The 24,307-nt window shown below is 48.4% G+C and overlaps 1 protein-coding gene across 1 annotated transcript in view; it reads left to right on the forward strand.

Moving 5' to 3' along the window:
* Positions 1-2,158: 2,158 nt before the first annotated feature.
* reck (reversion-inducing-cysteine-rich protein with kazal motifs) overlaps positions 2,159-24,307 on the forward strand; it is a 36,107-nt gene continuing 13,958 nt past the window's right edge. The window contains exons 1-8 of the mRNA XM_083936268.1: positions 2,159-2,349; positions 15,392-15,450; positions 17,770-17,844; positions 19,878-19,914; positions 21,554-21,639; positions 21,738-21,785; positions 22,907-22,940; positions 23,372-23,569. Coding sequence (XP_083792394.1) covers positions 2,277-2,349; positions 15,392-15,450; positions 17,770-17,844; positions 19,878-19,914; positions 21,554-21,639; positions 21,738-21,785; positions 22,907-22,940; positions 23,372-23,569 — 610 coding nt within the window. The 5' untranslated portion in view covers positions 2,159-2,276. The remainder of the gene's footprint in view (positions 2,350-15,391; positions 15,451-17,769; positions 17,845-19,877; positions 19,915-21,553; positions 21,640-21,737; positions 21,786-22,906; positions 22,941-23,371; positions 23,570-24,307) is intronic.

Here is a 24,307-nt window from a genome sequence, read left to right on the forward strand (position 1 = left end):
TCCTAGAGGGCACTATAACACACATTCTGGGTCCTAGAGGGCACTTTAGCACATGTTTTGGTTCCTAGAGGGCACTTTAGCGCCTGTTTTGGCTCCTAGAGGGCACTTTAACACCTGTTTTGGCTCCTAGAGAGCACTTTAGCTTTAGTTTACTGCATCACCCCTTCACGCAACTGGAAACATCCTACAGGAAAATATGATATTTATTAATTTGACAAAAATAAAGTTGTTAAGTCAAGGTCCATTTATGAAAATTGGTTTCCGGAGCATTCAACCAGAGGTCATGGTCTTTATCATCCTTTGTCATATGTTTAAGGATGTGATTGGCTGATTGCATGATTCCTGACTACGCCGATAAACATCGTAAGATGCTGTTCGAATGGGCTGCAAAAAAACGAAAAGGTCACGAGATCAATAACGAGGAATGGGGGGGGGGGTGTCTACATCAGGTTAAATGGCTTTTTTCACAGATTTAATGTTGTATTCTGTGTATAAAAGTGCCTGAATTCAAAAAAAAATTTCTACAGATTAGGTGCTTTGTGTGTGTATTTTACATGGCTCTGCATGTGTGTGTGTGTGTGTGTCCTTTGGTGGAGGCGTGGGGTCGGGGACAGGAGGCGTTCAGGGGTGTATTCCCGTGTTTGCCCCTGGATGTCTTGACGGTTGGACCGAGTGTAACAGCGTAAAGCGGCACTTTCTCCTGTGAGACGTCGCCAATAAAGTCAGAAATGAACAACATCTGCAACCGCGGTTACAATAACAACAGATGTTACTGCAGCGGTTACATTTTCCATCACTGCTGCCGACTCCAGACATCTTGGTTACCGATGTTCTTCATTTCTCCACGATTTCACATCGTGTTCCTGCTGGAACGCCTTCAGTTGTGCTTTGTTTTTGATTAAGAAGCTTTTATTGGTGATTTCCATAGTAAACAAGTGCCACTACCCTCTCTGTTAGTCAGGCCCTGTTTGGACGAGACGATCTGGACAGGAAGCGCAAAAGTGGCGTTGTGTTCGCGCTTTTTCTCCTGCGTTCAGACGAGCGTCTTTGGGGGGAAACCTGCACACGGTGACGCAAAAGTGTGTGAATGTGATGTAATGTGCACGTCAGGTGTGTAGGTGGAGCTGTGGAGCACTGCCACACAACAGCACCCAGAGCTAGTACATGCGTAGAAACGTCCTTCTCTTTTTTAGCACATGTTTTGGCTCCTAGAGAGCACTTTAGCATGTGTTTGACTCCTCTAGGGCACTTTAGCACATGTGTAGGCTCCTAGAGGGCACTTTAGCACATGTTTTGGCCCCCAAATGGACACTTTAGTGCATGTTTTGGCTCCTAGAGGACACCTAAGCACATGTTTTGGCTCCTAGAGGGCACTTTAGCACACGTTTTGGCTCTTAGAGGGCACTTTAGCATGCGTTTGACTCCTAGAGGGCACTTTAGCACATGTTTTGGCTCCTAGAGGGCACTTTAGCACATATTTTGGCTCCTAGAGGTCACTTTAGCACATCTTTTGACTCCTAGAGGGCACTTTAGCACATGTTTTGGCTACTAGAGGACACTTTAGCACATGTTTTGGCTCCTAGAGGGCACTTTAGCACATGTTTTGTCTCCTAGAGGACACTTTAGCACAAGTTTTGCCTCCTAGAGGGCACTTTAGCACACGTTTTGGCTCCTAGAGCTGCACTTTAGCACATCTTTTGGCTTCTAGAGGGCACTTTAGCACATGTTTTGGCTCCTAGAGGACACTTTAGCACAAGTTTTGGCTCCTAGAGGGCACTTTAGCACATGTTTTGGCTCCTAGAGGACACGTTACCACACATTTTGGCTCATAGAGGACACTTTAACACACGTTTTGGCTCCTAGAGGGCACTTTAGCACATGTTTTGGCTCCTAGAGGACACTTTAGCACATCTTTTGATATCTCTAGAACACTTTAGCACATCTTTTGGCTCCTAGAGAGCACTTTAGCACATGTTTAGGCTTAATATTTTCATAAAAGTTAGTTTACAGGGACAGTGAGAGCATACGCGTGTGCTGGAGTGCCCTCTTTTCTCCTTTTCGCCCCTGCCCTTCAAAAAATCTGTGCACGCCACTGATGCGCATGTCCCCTGCGGTCCACAACCGGGGACTGAGAGAGAGAGAGAGAGAGAGAGGGAGAGAGAGAGAGAGAGAGACTGTGTGTGTGTGTTAACAGGGATCCATGGAGCATATCACAGCAGCAGCAGCGCTCTCTATGTCTTCTTCTTGTCCACGATGCACTTTAGGATTTCAATAAGATGCGTGTGTGTTTCCAGATCATCGGCTTCTTCCTCGCGCTAAACTTTTACAGCCAGCCGCTCCGAGCTCAGGGTGAGTCAGTGTGTGCGTGTGTGCGTGTGTGTGTGTGTGTGTGTGTGTGTGTGTGTGTGTTAAACTGTAATGTCATATGTGCATAAGAGGCTTATTCAATGCATTTGTAAACATGCTTTAAAACAGTGTAAACATCAGTTTGTAGTTTGTTGTTGTTAACTTGTTGATTCACTGACAGCTGGGGCATCCGCTCTGACGTGAGTGAGAGAACACCGCGCCAAACCCCATTCACAATATTACCAATTTACACCTATCTGCGTATTTGGTGAACGTAACCACCTCGCAGACTCTTCATTCAGACATTCTCTGAATCCTAAAAGTCTTCCCGTTAATTCGGGTGGAGAAATATCCAGCAGCCAGCTCTTCTTCCCCCCTACCGGACCCCCTTTATGTTTGATGCGGGTCAAAGGCGCTAGCTACCGCCCACCGCGGAGAGGCGTGAGCCCACTGTGGGAATAACGGAGGAAACAGTCGTAAAAGTCGGAATTAAATCGTGTTTGGTGTTTTTATTGCACGCCGAATTAAAGAGTGATGTCCTCAAAGTGTCTCCACAGTGTCGGTTTTACGGTTTTTACCTTTCCGGAAAAGAAAAGCAACGATATCTTGAGTTAGTTGATAATTTGAATGGAGTTCAGCTCTGTCACGGAACATCCTGCGGAGCGTTTTCTGACAACGGGACAGTGTTGTGGGATCAAACTTGTGTTTTAAGGACAATTATGGAGTTTTTTAAACACAATAATGTATAATATACTTTATAATAACGTTATATAGTAGTTTAAAAGTACATTTGTTGGGTTACATGTGTGATAAAGAGCAGTGGAGAGGGAGGGAAGGGGAGGAAAGGTACGGGGAGAAGGGACCGTTACCGCCATGACCACTTCGCACTCTTCCGCCTCCTTTCCAAACTTTGAGCAGAAAGTTTATTATTTATTAACAATTTTAGGCTTTAAATGTTTAATATCATGTGTGTGAATCATGTTTCAGTAGTTCCCTAAGGTGAGAACGACAGGAGGAGACTGGGAAATACTAAGTTGGAAACATTTGGTGGTGAAAAATAGAGATTTTCTATTCTTCCAAAGGTGTCATTTTTCATTTTTTGTGTTTTAAAGCGGATGAAGGAAACTTGTTCTGAAAGTTTGAATGATTTTTAAGGATAAAAGAGAATTAAAGAGCAGCAGGAGGATAAATAATAAAGCATTTGAGTCAAAACCACCGTGGAAAAGCAAAATACCCTTTAAATAGAATATGACTTCCCTGTCCCTCTTTATATAACTAATTATTATGTTCATATATTTATGAGCTTATATTGATGTTTTTTTGTACAGGCTATTTGAAGTTATTGAATTGAATGATTTCAGCAGACTATTTTGGTGTCCTCTAGGAGCCACAACATGTGCTAAAGTGTCCTCTAGGAGCCAAAACGTGTGCTAAAGTGTCCTCTAGGAGCCACAACATGTGCTAAAGTGCCCTCTAGGAGCCAAAATGTGTGCTAAAGTGCCCTTTAAGCACCAAAACATGTGCTAAAGTGTCCTCTAGGAGCCAAAACGTGTACTTAAGTGTCCTCTAGGAGCCAAAACTTGTGTTAAAGTGTCCTCTAGGAGCTAAAACGTGTGCTAAAGTGTCCTCTAGGAGCCAAAACGTGAGCTAAAGTGTCCTCTAGGAACCAATACATGTGCTAAAGTGTCCTCTAAGAGCCAAAACATGTACTTAAGTGTCCTCTAGGAACTAAAACGTGTGCTAAAGTGTCCTCTAGGAACTAAAACGTGTGCTAAAGTGTCCTCTAGGAGCCAAAACGTGTGCTAAAGTGTCCTCTAGCAGCCAAAACATGTGCTAAAGTGCCCTCTAGGAGCCAAAACATGTGCTAAAGTGCCCTCTAGGAGCTAAAACATGTGCTGAAGTGTCCTCTAGGAACCAAAAGATGTGCTAAAGTGTCCTCTAGGAGCCAAAACATGTGCTAAAGTGCCCTCTAGGAGCCAAAACATGTGCTAAAGTGCACTCTAGGAGCCAAAACATGTGCTAAAGTGCCCTCTAGGAGCTAAAACATGTGCTGAAGTGTCCTCTAGGAACCAAAAGATGTGCTAAAGTGTCCTCTAGGAGCCAAAACATGTGCTAAAGTGCACTCTAGGAGCCAAAACATGTGCTAAAGTGCGCTCTAGGAGCCAAAACGTGTGCTAAAGTGTACTCTAGGAGCCAAAACAAGGGTTAAAGTACATGGACGGTGACATTGGGGGAGCTATTTCCATGTGACACACGACAAATCACCGGTTTAGCGTAGAGATGCACCGATCCGATCCAATCCGGTTCTTCTTCTTCTTCTTGTTCTTCTTCTTCTTCTTCATCACTTACAGGGTTGCCAGATGCTGTGACAAATATCCCCCACTTGTTTCTTGTTTCCTTCACTGTAAAATCTCGAGATAAGAAATTACTGACCCGTAGCACCGCGGGAGATAAGGTTAAAAGTCTCCCGCGTGTAATGGAGTCCTACGAAGAACCTCAAAATGTGTGTGTGTGTGTGTGTGTATTAGCTTCTCGGGGCGCTAACTCATTCTGGAGGACCTGTAAAGACAAACACAGAGGTGTGTGTTGCTGCTGTAGGACAACCGGCCTTGAAGCCGCTCTCACTTGATAATTGGCCGAGTCACCGCGACGCTGCCTCTTCGCACTTTGTTGCTACATTTTTGAGCCATTTGGCGCTCCGTCTTCTCCGGAGACCTTCAGCTGCTGGCGCCCTGTAACATCAGTTTGGCCCGTGTGTTTTCTACCCAGGGGTGCAGATCGCATGTCAGGGTCGGGGGGTTGTGCTTATCTTTCTTGTTTATTTGTCCTGTTGTGTTAGTTTGGTGTGGACTCACCCCCAGCTCGTCCTCTCCTCCCAGTGTGGGACGACTCTGTGCACGATTCTCTGACATGGATGAACGTCTGAACATGGAGCTGTTTCCTCTGAAGCCTTTGTGTCGTAGCGGAGCAGAGACGGACGTGGAGTCAGAAATATGTTCGTCAAATATGATTTTTATTCCACCATTTCAATCGTTTCTGTTTAGATGTGAAGTCTGAAAATACATTTGTTCAATTTTGAATCATTTAACGTGTTTTATATGGGGGGGGGGGCTCCTGGAGGGCACTTTAGCACAGGTTGTGGCTCCTAGAGAGCACTCAAGCACAGGTTTTGGCTCTTAGAGGGCACTTTAGCACATGTTTTGGCTCCTAGAGGGCACTTTAGCACACTTTTAGCTCATAGAGTGCACTTTAGCACATGCTTTGGCTCCCAAGAGGACACTTTAGCACACTTTTAGCTCCTAGAGGGCACTTTAGCACACTTTTTGCTCCTAGACGGCACTATAGCACACGTTGTGGCTCCTAGAGGGCACTTTAGCTCATGTTTTGGCTCCTAGAGGGCACTTTAGCACACATTGTGGCTCCTAGAGGACACTTTAGCACACGTTTTGGCTTTCAAGAGGGCATTTTAGCACACATTTTGGCTCCTAGAGGACACTTTAGCACATGTTTTATCTCCTAGAGGGCACTTTAGCACACGTTTAGGCTCCTACAGGACACTTTAACACACGTTTTGGCTCCTAGAAGACACTTTAGTACACGTTTTGGCTCCTAGAGGAGACTTTAACACACGTTTTGGCTCCTAGAGGGCACTTTAACACACGTTTTGGCTCCTAGAGGACACTTTAGTACACGTTTTGGCTCCTAGAGGAGACTTTAGCACACGCGTTGGCTCCTAGAGGGCACAACGTGGACGCCACTGATCCGCGCCCATGATCGCAGCCTCCTTTGGGGAGTGTTTCATGTGAAGGGGGCTCCGTGGGCCGGGTTATAAATTGGTCTAACGTGCTGGTGGGTAGGTCTTTGATGTGCAGTCCACATGGGTGCAGGATGTGGATTTGCTCCGGCTAAGCATCACTTTGTAGAGTTTTTTTTGTTTCTGACACATCTGCCAGAGACATGAAAGCAAACACAGCTCTCAGATCCTCATTTGGGGCGCACATTGTCTCCCCGAGACCCTTAGGACGATAATGGCGTCTTCTCCGGCTCGTGTAGAAATTCCACACATTCCATACTTTTCGAGTTTTTGCGAAACTGCTCTCCTCCGTTTCTTTCATGTTGTGATTCGGTTATGGAGGCTGGCCGTGAGAGAATGCATCTGGAACCAATTTGACTCCTCGGAGCAGAAGGGGAAGAGGAGGGGTTCGGAGGGAAGTGAGCGGCAGCCCCTTTCTTTCCATGTCCACTCTGAGCCGGCCCGCAAAACCTAATTATAGCTTCGTGAACACAAGATTAAAGTGCAGCATGCGGAGCTGGGTTTCTCGGCTCTGCCTTGGTGGAGTGATATTTGAATCCGCTGTGAAATATAATGTTTTGACAAGCGGCAGCCTAAAGCCAGTGCTTTGTCCAGGCTAAATATAAGGAAAGAGAAGAACAGCCACGGGAATTATAGACGGAGTTAGAGTCGATGTAATAACGCGTGCTGCGGACCCAGGGTTCATCCACACGATCGAAAACACGCGGCCTCGACTCCTAAACCTTTGCGTTCACAGGAAACCAGGTGCAGCGACTCCAAGCGCTGTAGTACCCATGTCAGGCCTGCGTGTGGCACTGGCACGTGTGCTACAAACGGGGGGAAAATGGCCGACTTTTGGACAGAATGAGGACAGAAACGGCTCTTCCTGGTAGGGATGTTAGGACGCACTCCCACCGTCCATCCGTACCGTGCCCAAGCACGGTTTCACGGGTAAAGTCTAGTTCCTTTGACCAGTGTGAGTGCAACCGTACCGCACCACGGCCCGTTTGGGAGAGGTAGGCTTTTGTAAAACACGTTTGCACATGTACGAGCACGAGCGTGAGCACGTGTACGAGCACGAGGCCTACGGCGGTTCTGAGGTCATTTCCTGTGCGCCTGTTGGGACGTAGAAAAAAGAAGGAGGGACCATGCGCGGACATTTCAAACAATGGCGGTGAAAGGTTCACGTTGGTGTGATGCGGAGGTGGAGTGTTTACTGCAGATTTGGTCGATGAAAAGATTCAAAAACAGTCGACAAGACGCACAAAAACTCCGAGGTCTACGGAAAGATCTGGAAACAGAGCCACGCATCGCCATGACGTCATCAATGCGTGTGACGTGTTACGGCGTGATGACGTATAGGCAGCAAGAAGCATTCTCCGAGGCCCAGGTAGTGTGAGTACAAACGGGCCTGGAGGGGGGACAAGGACCCTAAAGCACGGGGCACGGGACGGAGGAACAGTGGGAGAGATGGTGAAGTCCTCCCTCGGTTTGAAGGGAACGCTCTATTGTTGTTGTTTTCTTTCACATGGTTTTCGTTGCGGTGCCGTTGCTTCCTGGTTTATTCTGTTCCTGGGTCAAAAGCCAGCGCCGCAGAGCGTGGAGGGGGAGTTCTAACCCCCGGGGCATGCACAGACCGGAAACACGATTTCACCCGGGGTACGGTGTTTACATGGTGTTTGAGAAACCGAAGTATGACCTTAACTTGAATATAAGCGGGTTTTTAAACTGCATGTTAACAAACTGAATCACTATCACGCGTCAACTGATGGAGACGCACTTTCACTTGGACACGGACCTGAACGCCGCTGACACGTTGGGACTTGTTCCTCGGGTTTAATCGCTCCTCTCATCCTCGCTCCGTGTGTCCGTATGACCCTGATTCTGTCACTCCCCATTACACACACAGGACACAGTCGGCCAGGTCTGCGTCCTGCTTTGATTCTGCTAATTGAATATGAAATGAGAGGGCGGGACGTCCTGGACATCCCATCTGGAGGTGTGTGTGTGTGTGTGTGACATCTGTTCTTACGTTCTGGAGGTTTCATGTGTGTGTGTGTGTGTGTGTGTGTGTGTGTGTGTGTGTGTTGCCTAGCTTACATCTGGTCAGCATGTGACTGGTCACTCAGGTTGCTTACATAACCACTCACACAGCAGAAAGTGTGACCCATTTTCCAGAGACTTTTCCAGATACACTCGCGTATTGTCTCGTGTTTGTTGCCGACGTAGAGACTAAAAGCAGTTCTTACCTTTTTGGCGCGTTGCACAGGAAATTAGTGAGAACTCTGCCTCCCTCACAAGTCCCGCCCCCTTCCCCCTCTTCCCCCCGTCCGACCTCTGACGCAGAAACCCAGAGGGCACTTTAGCACAAGTTTTGGCTCCTAGAGGACACTTTAGCACACGTTTTGGCTCCTAGAGGGCACTTTAGCACATGTTTTGGCTCCTAGAGGACACTTTAGCACACGTTTTGGCTCCTAGAGGGCACTTTAGCACATGTTTTGGCTCCTAGAGGACACTTTAGCACACGTTTTGGCTCCTATAGGGCACTTTAGCACATGTTTTGGCTCCTAGAGGACACTTTAGCACACGTTTTGGCTCCTAGAGGGCACTTTAGCACAGGTTCTGGCTCCTAGAGGGCACTTTAGCACACGTATTGGATCCTAGAGGACACTTTAGCGCAGGTTTTGGCTCCTAGAGGACACCTTAGCACATGTTTTTGCTCCTAAAGGGCACTTTAGCACACGTTTTGGCTCCTAGAGGGCCCTTTAGCACATATTTGGCTCCTAGAGGACACCTTAGCACATGTTTTTTTTTGTGGAAGTAAATGTTCCACACAGCCCCGTCAGAGAGGGAACCTGCATGGTTTCACGTCACCAAACGTTACTGAGTACTAAACGCTCTCCCACCTCTCTCTGGTAGGATCGACACCACTCATACGTCCTTCCTGGTGTGTGAAACGCCTCAGACATGCTCTGTTGATCGTTTAATGCTCGAATCCTTATGGAATCAACACACAGGAAGTGACCTTTGACCTCCATCCATTAAACTCTCCCCCCACGGAGTCTGCAGCCGCTCTGAGGAATGCAGGAAGGAGGGTGGTTGCACACAAGCGGCTGCTCCGCTCTGCTCTGCGTATCCCTGTACACACCAACACACATCCCTGTTGTCCGTCTATTAAACTTGATTGGAGAAGTCAGGGCTCGCTGTTTTAATCGTTACAGCTCAGGTCTGTACGTCCAAGTGCCCTCTAGGAGCCGAGGCGGTGGGAGGCTGCAGACCGTGCTGCAGATCCCCGTCACGCTGTACGGCGTCCTGCTTCTCCGCTGTTAGGGAGAGAAGGAGAAGGACGTTTCCCAGCATGCACCAGCTCTGGGTGCTGTTGTGTGGCATTCGTCCACAGTTCCACCTACTTACTGACGCGCACACTACATCCAATTTACACACTTTTGCGTCACCGTGGTCACGCAGAGTTCTCCCAAAGACGCTCGTCTACACGCGGAACAAAAAGCGAGAACGCAACGCCACTTTTGCGTCTCCTGTTCAGATCGTCTCGTCTAAACACGGCCTTAAGCACACAAGTGGATTTGGACGGTGCATTTATCAGTGTTATCAGTGTGTTTGCTCATATTCAGTCAAATGGAGTTGTTGATCGGTCAGAGGACTGTGAGGGTCCGCAGATCTGTTTCCTCGACTTTCAAACTTCCCGACTCCGCTGTTTTGATAGCAATGTGGCAGCTGTATGCATCTTACCCCCAAAACACACCCATCATTAATGCAGAAATCCAAGAGTTGTGTGAACATACAGAACAAGACGAGAGCCTGGGAGAACGCAGCGACTGCCAACAGTCTCTGGCTGAAGTGTGAAGTCATGAAAGCGAGTGGGTGAGATTTACAGCTTCACACACTCCGTTTACTCCCATGAGATGGAAAACAACCTTTTTGTTCCTCCGTCGGTTCTGAAAAAGTTTCCCGTCCACTCGGCCTGGAAAAAAGGGAGACATCTGTGCTGGGCCTCATTCAGTCCCATGCATGTGGCTCAGAGTCCAGGTCAGTAAACAGTCTCTGGGTCCGTCTCTGTCCTCTCACGCAGCAGCACTGTTGTTGTTATGTGACGCCACAGGGTTGGAGCTGGGGCCATGACGCCGTCCTTTAACAAGGTCTGAGCTTTCACCGTCCAGACCACAACGCCATGGGGAGCGTTTTCCAATCTTCCCACTCTGGGACCCGGTTTCTAAAGATCCAGTTTTGAGGCTCTGATAACGCCGGCTGCTGTGGACGGAAGACTGAACCAGACTGAAGCTGTGCGGATATAGGAAATGCGTCTGTGTGTGGACGGGCCCTGAGCTGACCTCGTTATGAGCCCCCATTGTTGTTCTGAACGAGGGGTCGCCTCTTGCGTTGTCCTCCCCCCACCAACTGAACCAGAGGTAGAGAAACTCTGGTAATTCTTCCCCTGCTCATGTGTACGGGGAGAACTGGCATAAGACCATACCCTGGTTACTGAGAGTTGGGTGAACAAAACCAGACTGAAGTTGTGCGGTTACCGGAAAACGTCTGTGTGTGGACGGGCCCTAGAGATCACCTCTTTGCCCCTTGTGTCTTACTTTGCGCCCAGAATCTGCAGCGTCTAAGTGGTGAAAGTGGAGTTGGACGCACTCTGAATACGATTGTGTTGATCCTCCGTTGTCCTGTACCTTGTGCAGTGACAATAACGGCTATCTTCTCTTATCTGAATATGTCCCGTAGTGTTTAGGGTTTGGACGATTGGGCTATTGCTGTGATTGGTTGTAGGCCATTCCTTCCTTCCTTCCTCACACACACACACACACACACACACACACACACACACACACACACACACACACACAGGAAACTGTCTGGTAGGAGACCCAGAGTAGTGTTACAGTGGAAGAAGGGGGTGCAGTGAAATTCCTCTCGTTACGGTCCCAGCAGCTGGCTCACTCTGACTTTTTTATCCCAGTTGTTTGAAGCCAGGCAGCCCAGTGACGGTGATGGGTGGCCCTGCAGGAAACAAGCCTCTGTAACTGGCTACATGCTACATGCTACATGCTACATGCTACAGTAGCGAGTGAGCTGGGCTAGTGACAACAGAAAACCAGGCATTTTTCAAGTTGAAGTAGGCTGTGCCTCAGTTCAGGGTTCCTACGGCGTCTGGGAAAGTGTGGAAATTAAGTTGAGTCAAGCTGGCTGAAGAAGGGTGTCTGGTTACCGTGGCAACCATTCGCCGCGCGACTGCGATTCTCATTTATGGATTTTAAGCGTCGTCTACAATTATGATTTATTTTGATTTATTATTATTTTATTTATGACTTGTTTTGATTTATTATTATTTTACTTGTGATTTATTATTATTTTATTTATGATTTATTTATGATTTATTTTTATTTATTATTATTTTATATTGATGTATTATTATTTTATTTATGATTTATTTTTATTTATTTTATTTTATTTATGATTTATTATGATTTGTTATGATTTGATTTATTTACAGTATGTTTTTACTCCATCTGAAGCAAAGACTGTTTTCTTTTGTAGTTCCTGGTTAATTTTAAACAAAGCAGCAACAGCGTAGTTTGTGAAGCCAGAGTTTATTAAAGAGTGTTTTAAAGACTTACCTACTGGCCCCTGTACCAGCTCCTCTCATAGTAAAGTCCATTACAGTGGAAGGAGCCCATTGGTGCTTTGTTGTGTGTGTAGGGACTCTTCTCATGCTGCTGCAGAGGTTTGCTGTTATTTTCAGCAGCATTAGTGGTTAAAAAAGACCTTTGAATGCCTTCACCGTGCTGCCCCGAGCTAATCACTGTTAGCCACGTCCGCCTGTTAGCATCTCTCCAGGATTTCTCCGTTAATAGTTGTTACACGTAAAAGACCATGGGATGATTTCGCGCTGGAATTCCACTTTAAGAATACTCGTCATTGATTGGTTGGCACGTGTATCTGTGGTTTAAAGACTGTGTGTGTGTGTGTGTGTGTGTGTGTGTGGATCTGCGTACTTCATCAAAACATGATTGATTTGTGTGTTAATGTAACAAGAACGGTCGTTTACCAAGAGCCAAGGACCAATGTGAAGTACTGATACATAAGTTGCCCAACCACAGCAGATATTACACACACACACACACACACACACACACACATACACACACACACCCCAGCTGGCTTTGTTTACCATCGTACACCACATCCATGTCACCGCAGAATCCAGATCTGGACTCAGTGTGGATCTGCGGTGCGCGGCGTCGGTTGTTATTGCCGGTCCGAGGATGCCTCTGTCTCTGTCTCTGTCTCAGCGTGTTTCTCTGGTGTGTTTGTCTGAAGGCATGTTGTTGTTCACACACATGTCCCTCACACACATGGCACAGACGCACGCAGACTGACGCTGATGCTTATGGTTTCAGACTCAATGTGACCATCAGGTGCCAAACAACATCAGCCCGCCGCTGATGGGATTCACAAGATCTAATTTACCCCCAGGGGTTTTGAGCGATCCCCTGTAGTTCGACCCCCCGGAGAGATCTTAAAGCTAATGCTAACACGTCCCTTATCTCTGGGAACACGGTGTGTGTGTGTGTGTGTGTGTGTGTGTGTGTGTTCAGGTTTCAGCACCTGAGATAATATGCTTCTCACACTTCTGGCTTCATCTGTGTGTGTCTCATCAAATGAAGTGACGTCCTTTTGTCTTGTGTGATATTTGTTGCCTGGTGCATGAGAGGAGCAGTGACAGTCGGTGCGTTCACGTGCACATCAGTGACCCGAGAGCGTTCTTACCCGGGTTAAGGGAATAACCAGATGATTGAAGTCCCCCTTGTATCCATGAAAGGGGGATGAATGGTGAAATGAGGGAGTAACTCTTCCTCCGGTGCAGCAGGTGGAGCTCCACCAACACACAGCTGCTCCGAATACGCCTTTAGTTCCACCTTCACCTTTGTCACAATCACAAATGGTCGACTTTTGGACAGAAATGCACATCTTAGGGCACACTCCCACTGTGCCTCCGTCCCGTGCCCCGTGCTTTAGGGTCCTTGTCCCCCCCTCCAGGCCCGTTTGTACTCACACTACCTGGGCCTCGGAGAATGCTTCTTGCTGCCTATACGTCATCACGCCGTAACACGTCACACGCATTGATGACGTCATGGCGATGCGTGGCTTTGTTTCCAGATCTTTCCGTAGACCTCGGAGATTTTGTGCGTCTTGTCGACTGTTTTTGAATCTTTTCATCGACCAAATCTGCAGTAAACACTCCACCTCCGCATCACACCAACGTGAACCTTTCGCCGCCATTGTTTGAAATGTCCGCGCATGGTCCCTCCTTCTTTTTTCTATGTCCCAACAGGCGCACAGGAAATGACCTCAGAACCGCCGTAGGCCTCGTGCTCGTACACGTGCGCACGCTCGTGCTCGTACACGTGCAAACGTGCTTTACAAAAGCCCACCTCTCCCAAACGGGCCGTGGACGGCAAGCGTGCCGCTCCTAGACGCGGTACGGTTGCACTCACACTGGTCAAAGGAACCAGACTTTAGCTGTGAAACATGCTCGGGCACGGGACGGAGGCACAGTGTGAGTGCGCCCTAAGGAGGCCAGGGTCTATGGATCTGTGTTGCATATTGAGTCCATACAATCACAATCTTTCCATCTGTCTTGGATGCAGTCTGGTTCCGAAGGTAGACACGGTCAGAACTATTCACACTGCAGTCGCACACCTCTCAGAACCAAGTCCCTCCCCTTCTCCTCGACGACTAACACCCCGTGCTTTCAGTGTCCACGCAGCTTTCTGTTGAGTAGAAAAGACCGCGAGAAACTGTGAAGTGTAATTTAGGAGTCTGAATGAAGTTCAACAATTTGACTACACTGTGCTTCATTCCAGAGTCTGGATGTAACAGCGTAGCGGGGAGTGGAGGGGGGCTCCTTGGTCCTGTTGTGTGTATGCTGAGCCAGAATGGGGCCAGGGCTCATTAGCAGCCAGCCTGGGGCCTCATACTGTACATGACTGAATGGCCTCCACCCCCCCCCTCCCTCAAATATTATGTCACCTGCCATTGTTTGGCTGTTCCTGTGCGTGTGTGTGTGTGTGAGTGTGTGTGTGTGTGTGTGTGTGAGAGAGAGATATTTCATTTGTTCTCGGCTCTTTTAGGCCAGAAGCTGAGCCACCAGCCTGGGAACCGGACGAATGTGCGAGCTCGTGTTTGATTTGCTGTGGCAGGACGCTCTGGCCGTCCTCCCGTCCAGATCACGTTCTGCTCGGGCCAGTCCCACTTTATCTCACGGGGCGGGTTCGATGACAAGGACTGAATTGTGACGTATGCAAAATATGTGATGACACCTTTGCGATTTGGACACTGCGAATATTCGAATAGTCTCCCTCATCTTCAGCCTCTTATCCGGGGTCGGGTCTCGGGGGCAGCAGCTCCAGCAGGGGACCCCAAACTTCCCGTTCCCGGGCCACATTAACCAGCTCTAACTGGGGGATCCTGAGGCGTTCCCAGGCCAGTGTGGAGATCTAATCTCTCCACCTGGTCCTGGGTCTTCCCCGAGGCCTCCTCCCAGCTGGACGTGCCTGGAACACCTCCCTAGGGAGGCGCCCAGGGTTCATCCTTACCAGATGATCCTGAACCACCTCAACTGGCTCCTTTCAACGCAAAGGAGCAGCGGCTCTACTCCGAGTTCCTCACGGATGCTGAACTTCTCCCCCCATTTCGGTTCGAATCCCGGCTGGGGCCCTTCTGTGTGGAGTTTGCATGTTGTCCCCGTGTCTGCGTGGGTTTTCTCCGGGTTCTCCGGTTTCCTCCCACAGTCCAAAGACGTGCAGGTGTTCGGTTCATTGATGACTCTAAATCACCCGTAGGTGTGAATGGTTGTCTGTCTCTGTTCGTCTCTATGTGTCCTGTGATAGACTGGCGTCCTGTCCAGGGTGGACCCCGCCTCACGCCCGATGTCAGCTCGGATCCAGCCGAGGGGAGGGCTGGGTTTAAACATGCAATACTGTGACTACCTCTACACTTCACCTGCGTAAAAATGAATAAAAAGAATTTGAAATGAAAGAAATGGGGCTCGGGTAGGGTCAGGCTGGATTCTCTGGGCCTGGTCTAAGCTCTGGTACAGAGGCTGATGATGTGTTTGCCAACAGCACCAACCGTCCCGCAGTTACACACAGTCCCCGTCTCGTGTTCAGCTCCACCTGTGAACCTGCTGTAAACCACCACTAACTCCATCTGTGCATCTGTCTGCAGATCCCTCCTGTTGCCACCATGCTGCTGAGTTCTCTCCATGCAAAGAAGCGTGTGACCAGGTATGCACACACACACACACACACACACACACACACACACGCACACAGGCCCACTTCTCAGCCCATTATACTCTGCCTGTGAATAGAAGTTTTTGAAGGGGGGGGGTGTATGGATGTTTTTGTCTTATGGCTCTTTGAAATGCAGAAGAAAAGTCTCCTGTCTGAATTGGGAGCAGGCGGTTCTCTCCCTGTCTCTCTGAAGCCTGCATGTTCTTCTTTATGGTCCCTTTTTTCTGCAGAGGGTTCAAAACTCACTGCTGCGTTTGAAGTGGGGGGTGGGGGGTTGGGGTGGTGGTGAGGGGCGCTGAAGAGGGAGGTCGGACAGAACTTATTGTGCTCTTATTGGCTGACATCACCACTTTGCCAGCCAACGAAAGAAAGAAAGAAAGAAAGAAAGAAAGAAAGAAAGAGACGTGAAATGAGAGATGAAGCTGGACAGAACACAGTGGAGAAGTAGGGGCGCACTCCCACTGTGCCTCCGTCCCGTGCCCCGTGCTTTAGGGTCCTTGTCCCCCCCTCCAGGCCCGTTTGTACTCACACTACCTGGGCCTCGGAGAATGCTTCTTGCTGCCTATACGTCATCACGCCGTAACACGTCACACGCATTGATGACGTCATGGCGATGCGTGGCTTTGTTTCCAGATCTTTCCGTAGACCTCAGAGTTTTTGACCTCGGAGCCTGAAAACTGGATCTTTAGAAACCGGGTCCCAGAGTGTGAGGATTGTAAACGCCCCCCATGGCGTTGTGGTCTGGACGGTGAAAGCTCAGACTTTGTTAAAGGACGGCGTCATGGCCCCACCTCCGACCTCTGACATAACAACAACAGTGCTGCTGCGTGAGAGGCCAGAGACGGACCCAGAGACTGTTTAGTGAACTGGACTCTGAGCCACATGCATGGGACTGAATGAGGCCCAGCACAGATTTCTCCCTTTTCCCCGATGCTCTGAATAAGGAGCTAAACTGCTCTAGGCTCTGTTTCTAAATCCAGTTCTGAGAAGCTGTGAAAAGTCTCTAAATGTAGTGAGAAAGTGGCACCTGGGAGTGCTTTGGGACGGGGAAGGGGCTCCCAGCAGCACCCTCTGCTCAGTGAGGACACTAACTGCAGAGTGAAGGGGCTCCCAGCAGCCCCCTCTGCTCAGTGAGGACACTAACTGCAGAGTGAAGGGGCTCCCAGCAGCCCCCTCTGCTCAGTGAGGACACTCACTGCAGAGTGAAGGGGCTCCCAGCAGCCCCCTCTGCTCAGTGAGGACACTAACTGCAGAGTGAAGGGGCTCCCAGCAGCACCCTCTGCTCAGTGAGGACACTCACTGCAGAGTGAAGGGGCTCCCAGCAGCCCCCTCTGCTCAGTGAGGACACTAACTGCAGAGTGAAGGGGCTCCCAGCAGCACCCTCTGCTCAGTGAGGACACTAACTGCAGAGTGATGGGTGCATCAGAGTCCAGAACAGCACCAACGTCTCCACTAAGACCAGAACCAGGGACACGTTTGTCTCTAGGATGGAGGAGGATTTGGAGAGAAACTCTCCGGTGTTTGGATTCTCCACAGCGTCTCCCCGTCTCTTCTTCTCCGTTGTTGGTGTATTTCTGTGGCAGTTACAGCGCCACCTCCAGGCCTGGCATGGGTACTACAGCGTTTGGAGTCGCTGCACCTGGTTTCCTGTGGACGCAGAGATTTAGGAGTCGAGGCCGAGTGGACGGGAAACTTTTTAAGAACGACGGAGGAACCAAAAGGTTGTTTTCCATCTCATGGGAGTAAACGGAGTGTGTGAAGCTGTAAATCTCACCCACTCGCTTTCATGACTTCACACTTCAGCCAGAGACTGTTGGCAGTCGCTGCGTTCTCCCAGGCTCTCGTCTTGTACTGTATGTTCACACAACTCTTGGACGTGTTATGACTTTGTGTGTGTGTGTGTGTGTGTGTGTGTGTGTGGCTGCCCTATTGGTGCCTAAGTGAGCAGAAGTGTTGGGAGTGGCTCCATCATCCAACTCTGTCCCGTGGCCTGGGCACTTCCTGTGTGTAGGAAAACTAAAGGTGTAACACGTCTCACGGATCAAAGTGAACACATAATGATCTCCATCCGCTCAAATGACTCACCGGAGCCACGCTGAAGCGTTTTCCCTGCTGTGAATTCAAATTTTGAAGGATTTGGCAAAAGTTAAATACACAAACTCATAAAGTTCCTGTGGTCCGTTCGATTTTCCATTACAAAAAAGAAATACGTGTTCATTTGGTGTAACTGCGTAATGTTTTATTGGGTTTTACGTGCGTGGATTGAGGATGAAGGTTACATTTCTTCTGTCTTCTGCTCCTATGTTGCAGCTCGCCACCATAAAGAGTGAGTCCCGCCTGAAGCACCTCCTCCAGAGGTTACCCAGCTACTGTCCCGAGCTGATGGTGAGTCCACGCCCTCTAATACACGCCCTTCATTCATACATTAACAGCCGTGACAGCCATGCTGGCATTGTGTTCACGTTGTGAGTCTGTGTGTGTGTGTGTTTGTGTGTGTGTGTGTGTGTGTGTGTGTGTGTGTGTGTGTGTGTGTGAGAGAAAACCTGATCATATGCAGGTTAAGGGCGTACTCTCTCAAACCCCGGTTAACAGACCGAGAGAACTCCTTCAGTACCACGATTATTCCTGCGTGTAATGTTTAGAGTTCATTTAATGTAGTTAAACTAAAGTCTAACTTCTTCTCTTTGTAACCAAATCTGGTTTTAACGTCCTGATTTATCTTTGTGTGAACCAGAGCGGTCAAAAGGACGCTAACACGCTGAATTAGCCGTGTGCTAACCCTTTATAGCTCCTCTCCGTAAACACTGGAGCTGCTGCTCGTCCACATTAACATCAATGTCGTCCAAACATCCAGGTCAATTTAGGCCTTTTCTAACCTGAAGAAGGCAGCTGAGTAAAACTAATGTAGATATTCTCAAACATATGAAAAAAGAGAAAAAAGCCCAATCGTTAATCAGACGCACACACACGAAGGCTCTCAGGGTAGACCGGAGGGCATTTCTGCTCTGGCTCATCTAAACTGCAGCATTATTCTTCCTCATGTCGTGTTCTTGCCTTATTTGGCCCCTGCTGCATCACACATCATGTTTAGACGTCATGTACAGAGCACTGTTCCTCCGACCTATAACTGATGCTGACGCCTGCTGTCAGGAGCCTTTGTTCCCCGGCCAAGAGCCGCTGGGAGTGTTCACAGTGGTGCGGTGACGGTCCTGTAAAAGCAGAAAGAGAACGACAGGGATTTTTCTTTACGACCGCACTTCGATTTCAATTTCTCCTCCTCACTGCTGCTGCTGTCCCTGTCAGACAGGCTTGTTTGGGAGGATCCATCCCACAACATTTCACCAAAGACCCAACGGGAATTTCTCAGATTCACTGTTTTGATCCAAGGAACGCAATGTTTGTTTTCTGTGAAATGAAAGAAACCGACTTTTCACCCTGGTCGATTCTTCTGTGTATGTTTTCACTGGAAGATCTTTTCGATGCTAACTGCATAATGCCTCTGCCCCAAGGGTTTCTCATCACATAGCAGGACGTGATGGCCTCTGAGTATGTACATTAGGCATTTTGAATCATTCATATGATGAAGCGTTAGTGTCACACTGGATCAGGCTGGAGCCAAGCGTCCAGTTAGCCTGGTGGGACCTCCGTTGTGTGTTACTCTCAGATCAGTCTGGTAACATTTGACCAGCGACCGAACCAATCAGCGTTGGTTTAGAGGTGGATTTAAGGGCGCACTCCCACTGTCCATCCGTACCGTGGCCAACAGCTAAAGTCTAGTTCCTTTGACCAGTGTGAGTGCAAGCGTACCGCGTCTAGGAGCGGCACGCTTGCCGTCCACGGCCCGTTTGGGAGAGGTGGGCTTTAGTAAAGCACGTTTGCACATGTACTAGCACGAGCGTGCGCACGTGTACGAGCACGAGGCCTACGGCGGTTCTGAGGTCATTTCCTGTGCGCCTGTTGGGACGTAGAAAAAAGAAGGAGGGACCATGCGCGGACATTTCAAACAATGGCGGCGAAAGGTTCACTCACACTTGTCAAAGGAACTAGACTTTAGCCGTGACGCGTGCTCGGGCGCGGTACGGATGTACAGTGCAGGGGACCAGTGACTGTTTTGATTGAGAATAAGCTTCAGGTGTTGGGTCGGCTGTACTGCTGTGCGTCATTATTCCTGCAGGAAGATGCGTTCACTTCTAAAAAATAGATTTGGAAGAACAAGTTCTCGATCGGCCCTCGAGGAAGTTGATCCCTTGATCTTGGAATGAACTACTCGTGCCCTCATCCCTAGTGTGTATAAGAGAACTACCTACACATGTACGATGTTTTCTCTCATGACATCAAGTGATCAGCTGTACTTGTTAACTGTAAAAGCTTTCAGTTAGGACTTTGTTTAAACCCATTTCTTCTCTTTTGTCTTCCAGAATGAACTTTGGCTGTGCATCAACTCTACACTTCCAGGTAAGAGTTGAAGCTTTTGTGTTGAATCTTCAGGGACGGCTTCTGTGACTCCATGTCTGATTGCCTCTCTCTCTGTGTCAAACATGTGTGATGCTCAGCTTGTTATGGTCAGTGTGCATCTTTTTGTGGTGGTTTTGCATCTATTTTTAGTCATTTTGCATCTTTTTGTGCTGGTTTTGCATCTATTTTTAGTCATTTTGCATCTTTTTGTGGTGGTTTTGCATCTATTTTTAGTCATTTTGCATCTTTTTGTGCTGGTTTTGCATCTATTTTTAGTCATTTTGCATCTTTTTGTGCTGGTTTTGCATCTATTTTTAGTCATTTGGCATCTTTTTGTGGTGGTTTTGCTGGATCTTAGAAATGACGTGGAACTTAACATTTCACCTGAGCCGTATCTCCCGTGTGTACGCGGTCGCATGAGAAGTAACGGCAACAAGCGAGGCCGTTCCAGCTGTGAGGGGAGCTGGCCCCGGATCAAAGGCCGAGGTCCCGCTGCTCGTGCTTGGAACAAATCTACCTGTCAGAAGCTTAATGGTCTCCAGATTGGAGCTATTGTTATTCTTACCTTTTGGCGTCCGGGCAGCCTTAGAAGATTAACCCCCCCTTAATCATCCAGGCTCTGATGTTCACTGCATTCCTGCAGCTTTTAGGGATTTACTCTTCCTCCTCCTCCAACTGCAATTAATTAATGATTCCTTCATTTCTCAGGATGCCTTCAAGTGAAACTCCGGCGTAAAAACATCCAACGGTCTTTTTTTATTTGGGCAAATTCGGTCATCAAATAAGCCGTCGAGACCATTTCTTTGTTGTGTATGAACGATTAACGAGAGTGAGACGCTAACAGCCGGACGTGGCTAACAGTGATTAGCTCGGGGCAGCACGGTGAAGGCATTCAAAGGTCTTTTTTAACCACTAATGCTGCTGAAAATAACAGCAAACCTCTGCAGCAGCATGAAAAGAGTCCCTACACACTAAACAAAGCATCATCAGCGTAGTTAGTGAAGCCAGAGTGTTTTAAAGACTTACCTACTGGCCCCTGTACCAGCTCCTCTCATAGTAAAGTCCATTACAGTGGAAGGAGCCCATTGGTGCTTTGTTGTGTGTGTAGGGACTCTTCTCATGCTGCTGCAGAGGTTTGCTGTTATTTTCAGCAGCATTAGTGGTTAAAAAAGACCTTTGAATGCCTTCACCGTGCTGCCCCGAGCTAATCACTGTTAGCCACATCCTGCTGTTAGCCACTCTCCTGGATTTCTTCGTTTAGTTTATACACATGTACAAAAAAACTGACAGAACTGGTCTTTTCGTACATGCATGTACGCAAGACCGTAAATGTCCAAATCAGTTGAATCGGACATTAAAAGGACTTCACCGCGCTGAGCACCGCCATCTTTTTATGAAACTGTTCAGCCGTTGGACGTAGTGTCTTTCTCTCGAAGCGCTTTGCCCCATTTTTTGTGCGGCCGCGTACCTATGTTCCCGAGGTCCTATGTTCCCCGCTTTGTATGCGACCGGGGAACGGCAAGTTGGGTCTGTTTAGCGTTCCTGCCTGTTATAGGGAAGGTTCTTCTTGCCATTGCCAGCAACTCTCCATAAGATCCATAAGATACGGTTGATCGTGTGCTGTTTGACTTGTGTCCAGGAGTGTCCAGGAAGACGGACGGCTGGGTGGGGCTGGGCTGCTGTGAGCTGGCCATCTCAGCCGAGTGTCGCAGGGAGTGCAGACAGGTGAGATCCTGTCATCACAGCATGTCCGCTCACACCTTTAGGTCCCTCTGAGTGTTTTCTCTCCTACTTTCTAACTCTGTTACCTTTATTTCCCTCAGGCTTCATCTAAAAATGACATAACGAAAGTCTGCAAGAAAGTCACAGAGGTAAGTGCACTTTAACACACGTTTTGGCTCCTAGAGGACACTTAAACACACATTTTGGCTCCTAGAGGACACTTTAGCACACATTTGGGGTCCTAGAGGGCACTTTCGCACACATTTTGGCTCCTAGAGGACACTTTAACACACGTTTGGGGTCCTAGAGGGCACTTTCGCACACATTTTGGCTCTTAGAGGGCACTTTAACACACATTTGGGGTCCTAGAGGGCACTTTCGCACACATTTTGGCTCTTAGAGGGCACTTTAACACACATTTGGGGTCCTAGAGGGCACTTTCGCACACATTTTGGCTCTTAGAGGACACTTTAACACACATTTGGGGTCCTAGAGGGCACTTTCGCACACATTTTGGCTCTTAGAGGGCACTTTCGCACACATTTTGGCTCCTAGAGGGCACTTTAACACACATTTGGGGTCCTAGAGGGCACTTTAGCACACGTTTTGGCTCCTAGAGGACACTTTAACACACATTTTGCCTGCTAGAGGGCACTTTAACACACATTTGGGGTCCTAGAGGACACTTTCGCACACATTTTGGCTCCTAGAGGGCACTTTAACACACATTTGGGGTCCTAGAGGACACTTTCGCACACATTTTTGCTCCTAGAGGGCACTTTAACACACATTTGGGGTCCTAGAGGGCACTTTCGCACACATTTTGGCTCTTAGAGGGCACTTTCGCACACATTTTGGCTCCTAGAGGGCACTTTAACACACTTTTGGGGTCCTAGAGGGCACTTTAGCACACGTTTTGGCTCCTAGAGGACACTTTAACACACATTTTGCCTGCTAGAGGGCACTTTGACACACATTTGGGGTCCTAGAGGGCACTTTCGCACACATTTTGGCTCTTAGAGGGCACTTTAACACACATTTGGGGTCCTAGAGGGCACTTTCGCACACATTTTGGCTCCTAGAGGGCACTTTAACACACATTTGGGGTCCTAGAGGGCACTTTCGCACACATTTTGGCTCCTAGAGGGCACTTTAACACACATTTGGGGTCCTTGAGGGCACTTTAGCACGCATTTTTCAACAATCGTGACTATTTCTTAAACATGTTCTTAGACTTTAAAACAGAATATCATATCTCTACTCCTTCTAGAACTCCCTCTACGGCTGCATCACCAAAAATGAAAGTAAGTTGTTATACACACACAGACACACACACACACAAACACACACACACACACACACACACACACACACACACACACACACACACACACACACACTAAGATAAACAGAGATGACGCCAATAACTGCGCCCATCTCATATCCTCTTCCAGTCGATAAATAAACAAACTCATCCATCGAGGACACCACTGTCTCTACACACACACACACACACACGCACACACACACACACACACACACGCACACACACACAGATGTGAGGCCAGAATAATCCAATCTCTGTGTGTGTGTGTGTGTGTGTGTGTGTGTGTGTGTGTGTGTGTGTGTGTGTGTGTGTGTGTGTGTGTGTGTGTGTGTGTGTGTGTGTGTGTGTGTGTGTGTGTGTGTGTGTGTGTGTGTGTGTGTGTGTGTGTGTGTGTGCGCGCTCCTCCAGTGGGCTCCACGTGCTGCAGCTATGCAGGGCGTCACACCACCTGCAGGGAGTACTGCCAGGCCATCTTCAGGACCGACTCCACCCCCACCGTGTCCCAGATCAACGCGGTCCGAGAGTACTGTCAGAGTCACAGCCCTCAGCTGCTCGGCTGCGTCAGCAACTTCACCAAGTCCTACCCCATACGCAGCCCCATAGACAGTAGGTGCACCCACGCAGAGCCGACACGGGAGCACGGGAGTCATCACACACACACAGATGCATCGTGGTCATTCCAGTCCTCGTGTCACGTGTTATCATCATATCTGATGCGTGCATGGGGTCTGTTTATGTGTCCAGGTTAAACCGGGAGATGTACACGTTCATTATTAACGTCAGCTAACGGCACGTTTACGTTACAGGTTTGTCGTTGACCACGTCACGCTGATGTTACTGCGTTATTAGCTTTAACCATCACACTGCGTTTGAGAGTCTGGAGGTGTTAAACGAAAAGAACACAAACTTTCACTGCGGCTCGACACCAACTTTATCCGCCATCTTGGCTCGTTCCCAACAACAACAACAACCGTCTTTTAACCCCACATCCGGTCCCTTCACAATAAAGGTCCCTTCACAATAAAGGTTCTCTTTAAACAGGTTGTTTTTTGTCTAACTGAATATATTAGAGCAGTGCAACAGTGCACAGTAAGTTAACAGGAGGGTTTTTGTTTATTTGAGTGTCCTGAGACAGACGGCAGCACGACAGACGACACAACGAGCAGCCGACACAAGATACAACCCTGTAACACGTGTTATCGTCATATCTGATGCGTGTAAAGGGTCTGTTTATGTGTCCAGGTTAAACCGGGAGAAGTACACGTTCATTATTAACATCAGCTAACGGCACGTTTACGTTACAGGTTTATCGTTGACCACCTCACGCTGACGTTACTGCGTTAT

Source organism: Echiichthys vipera, assembly GCF_963691815.1.
Source record: "Echiichthys vipera genome assembly, chromosome: 21".
Lineage (NCBI taxonomy): Eukaryota > Metazoa > Chordata > Actinopteri > Perciformes > Trachinidae > Echiichthys > Echiichthys vipera.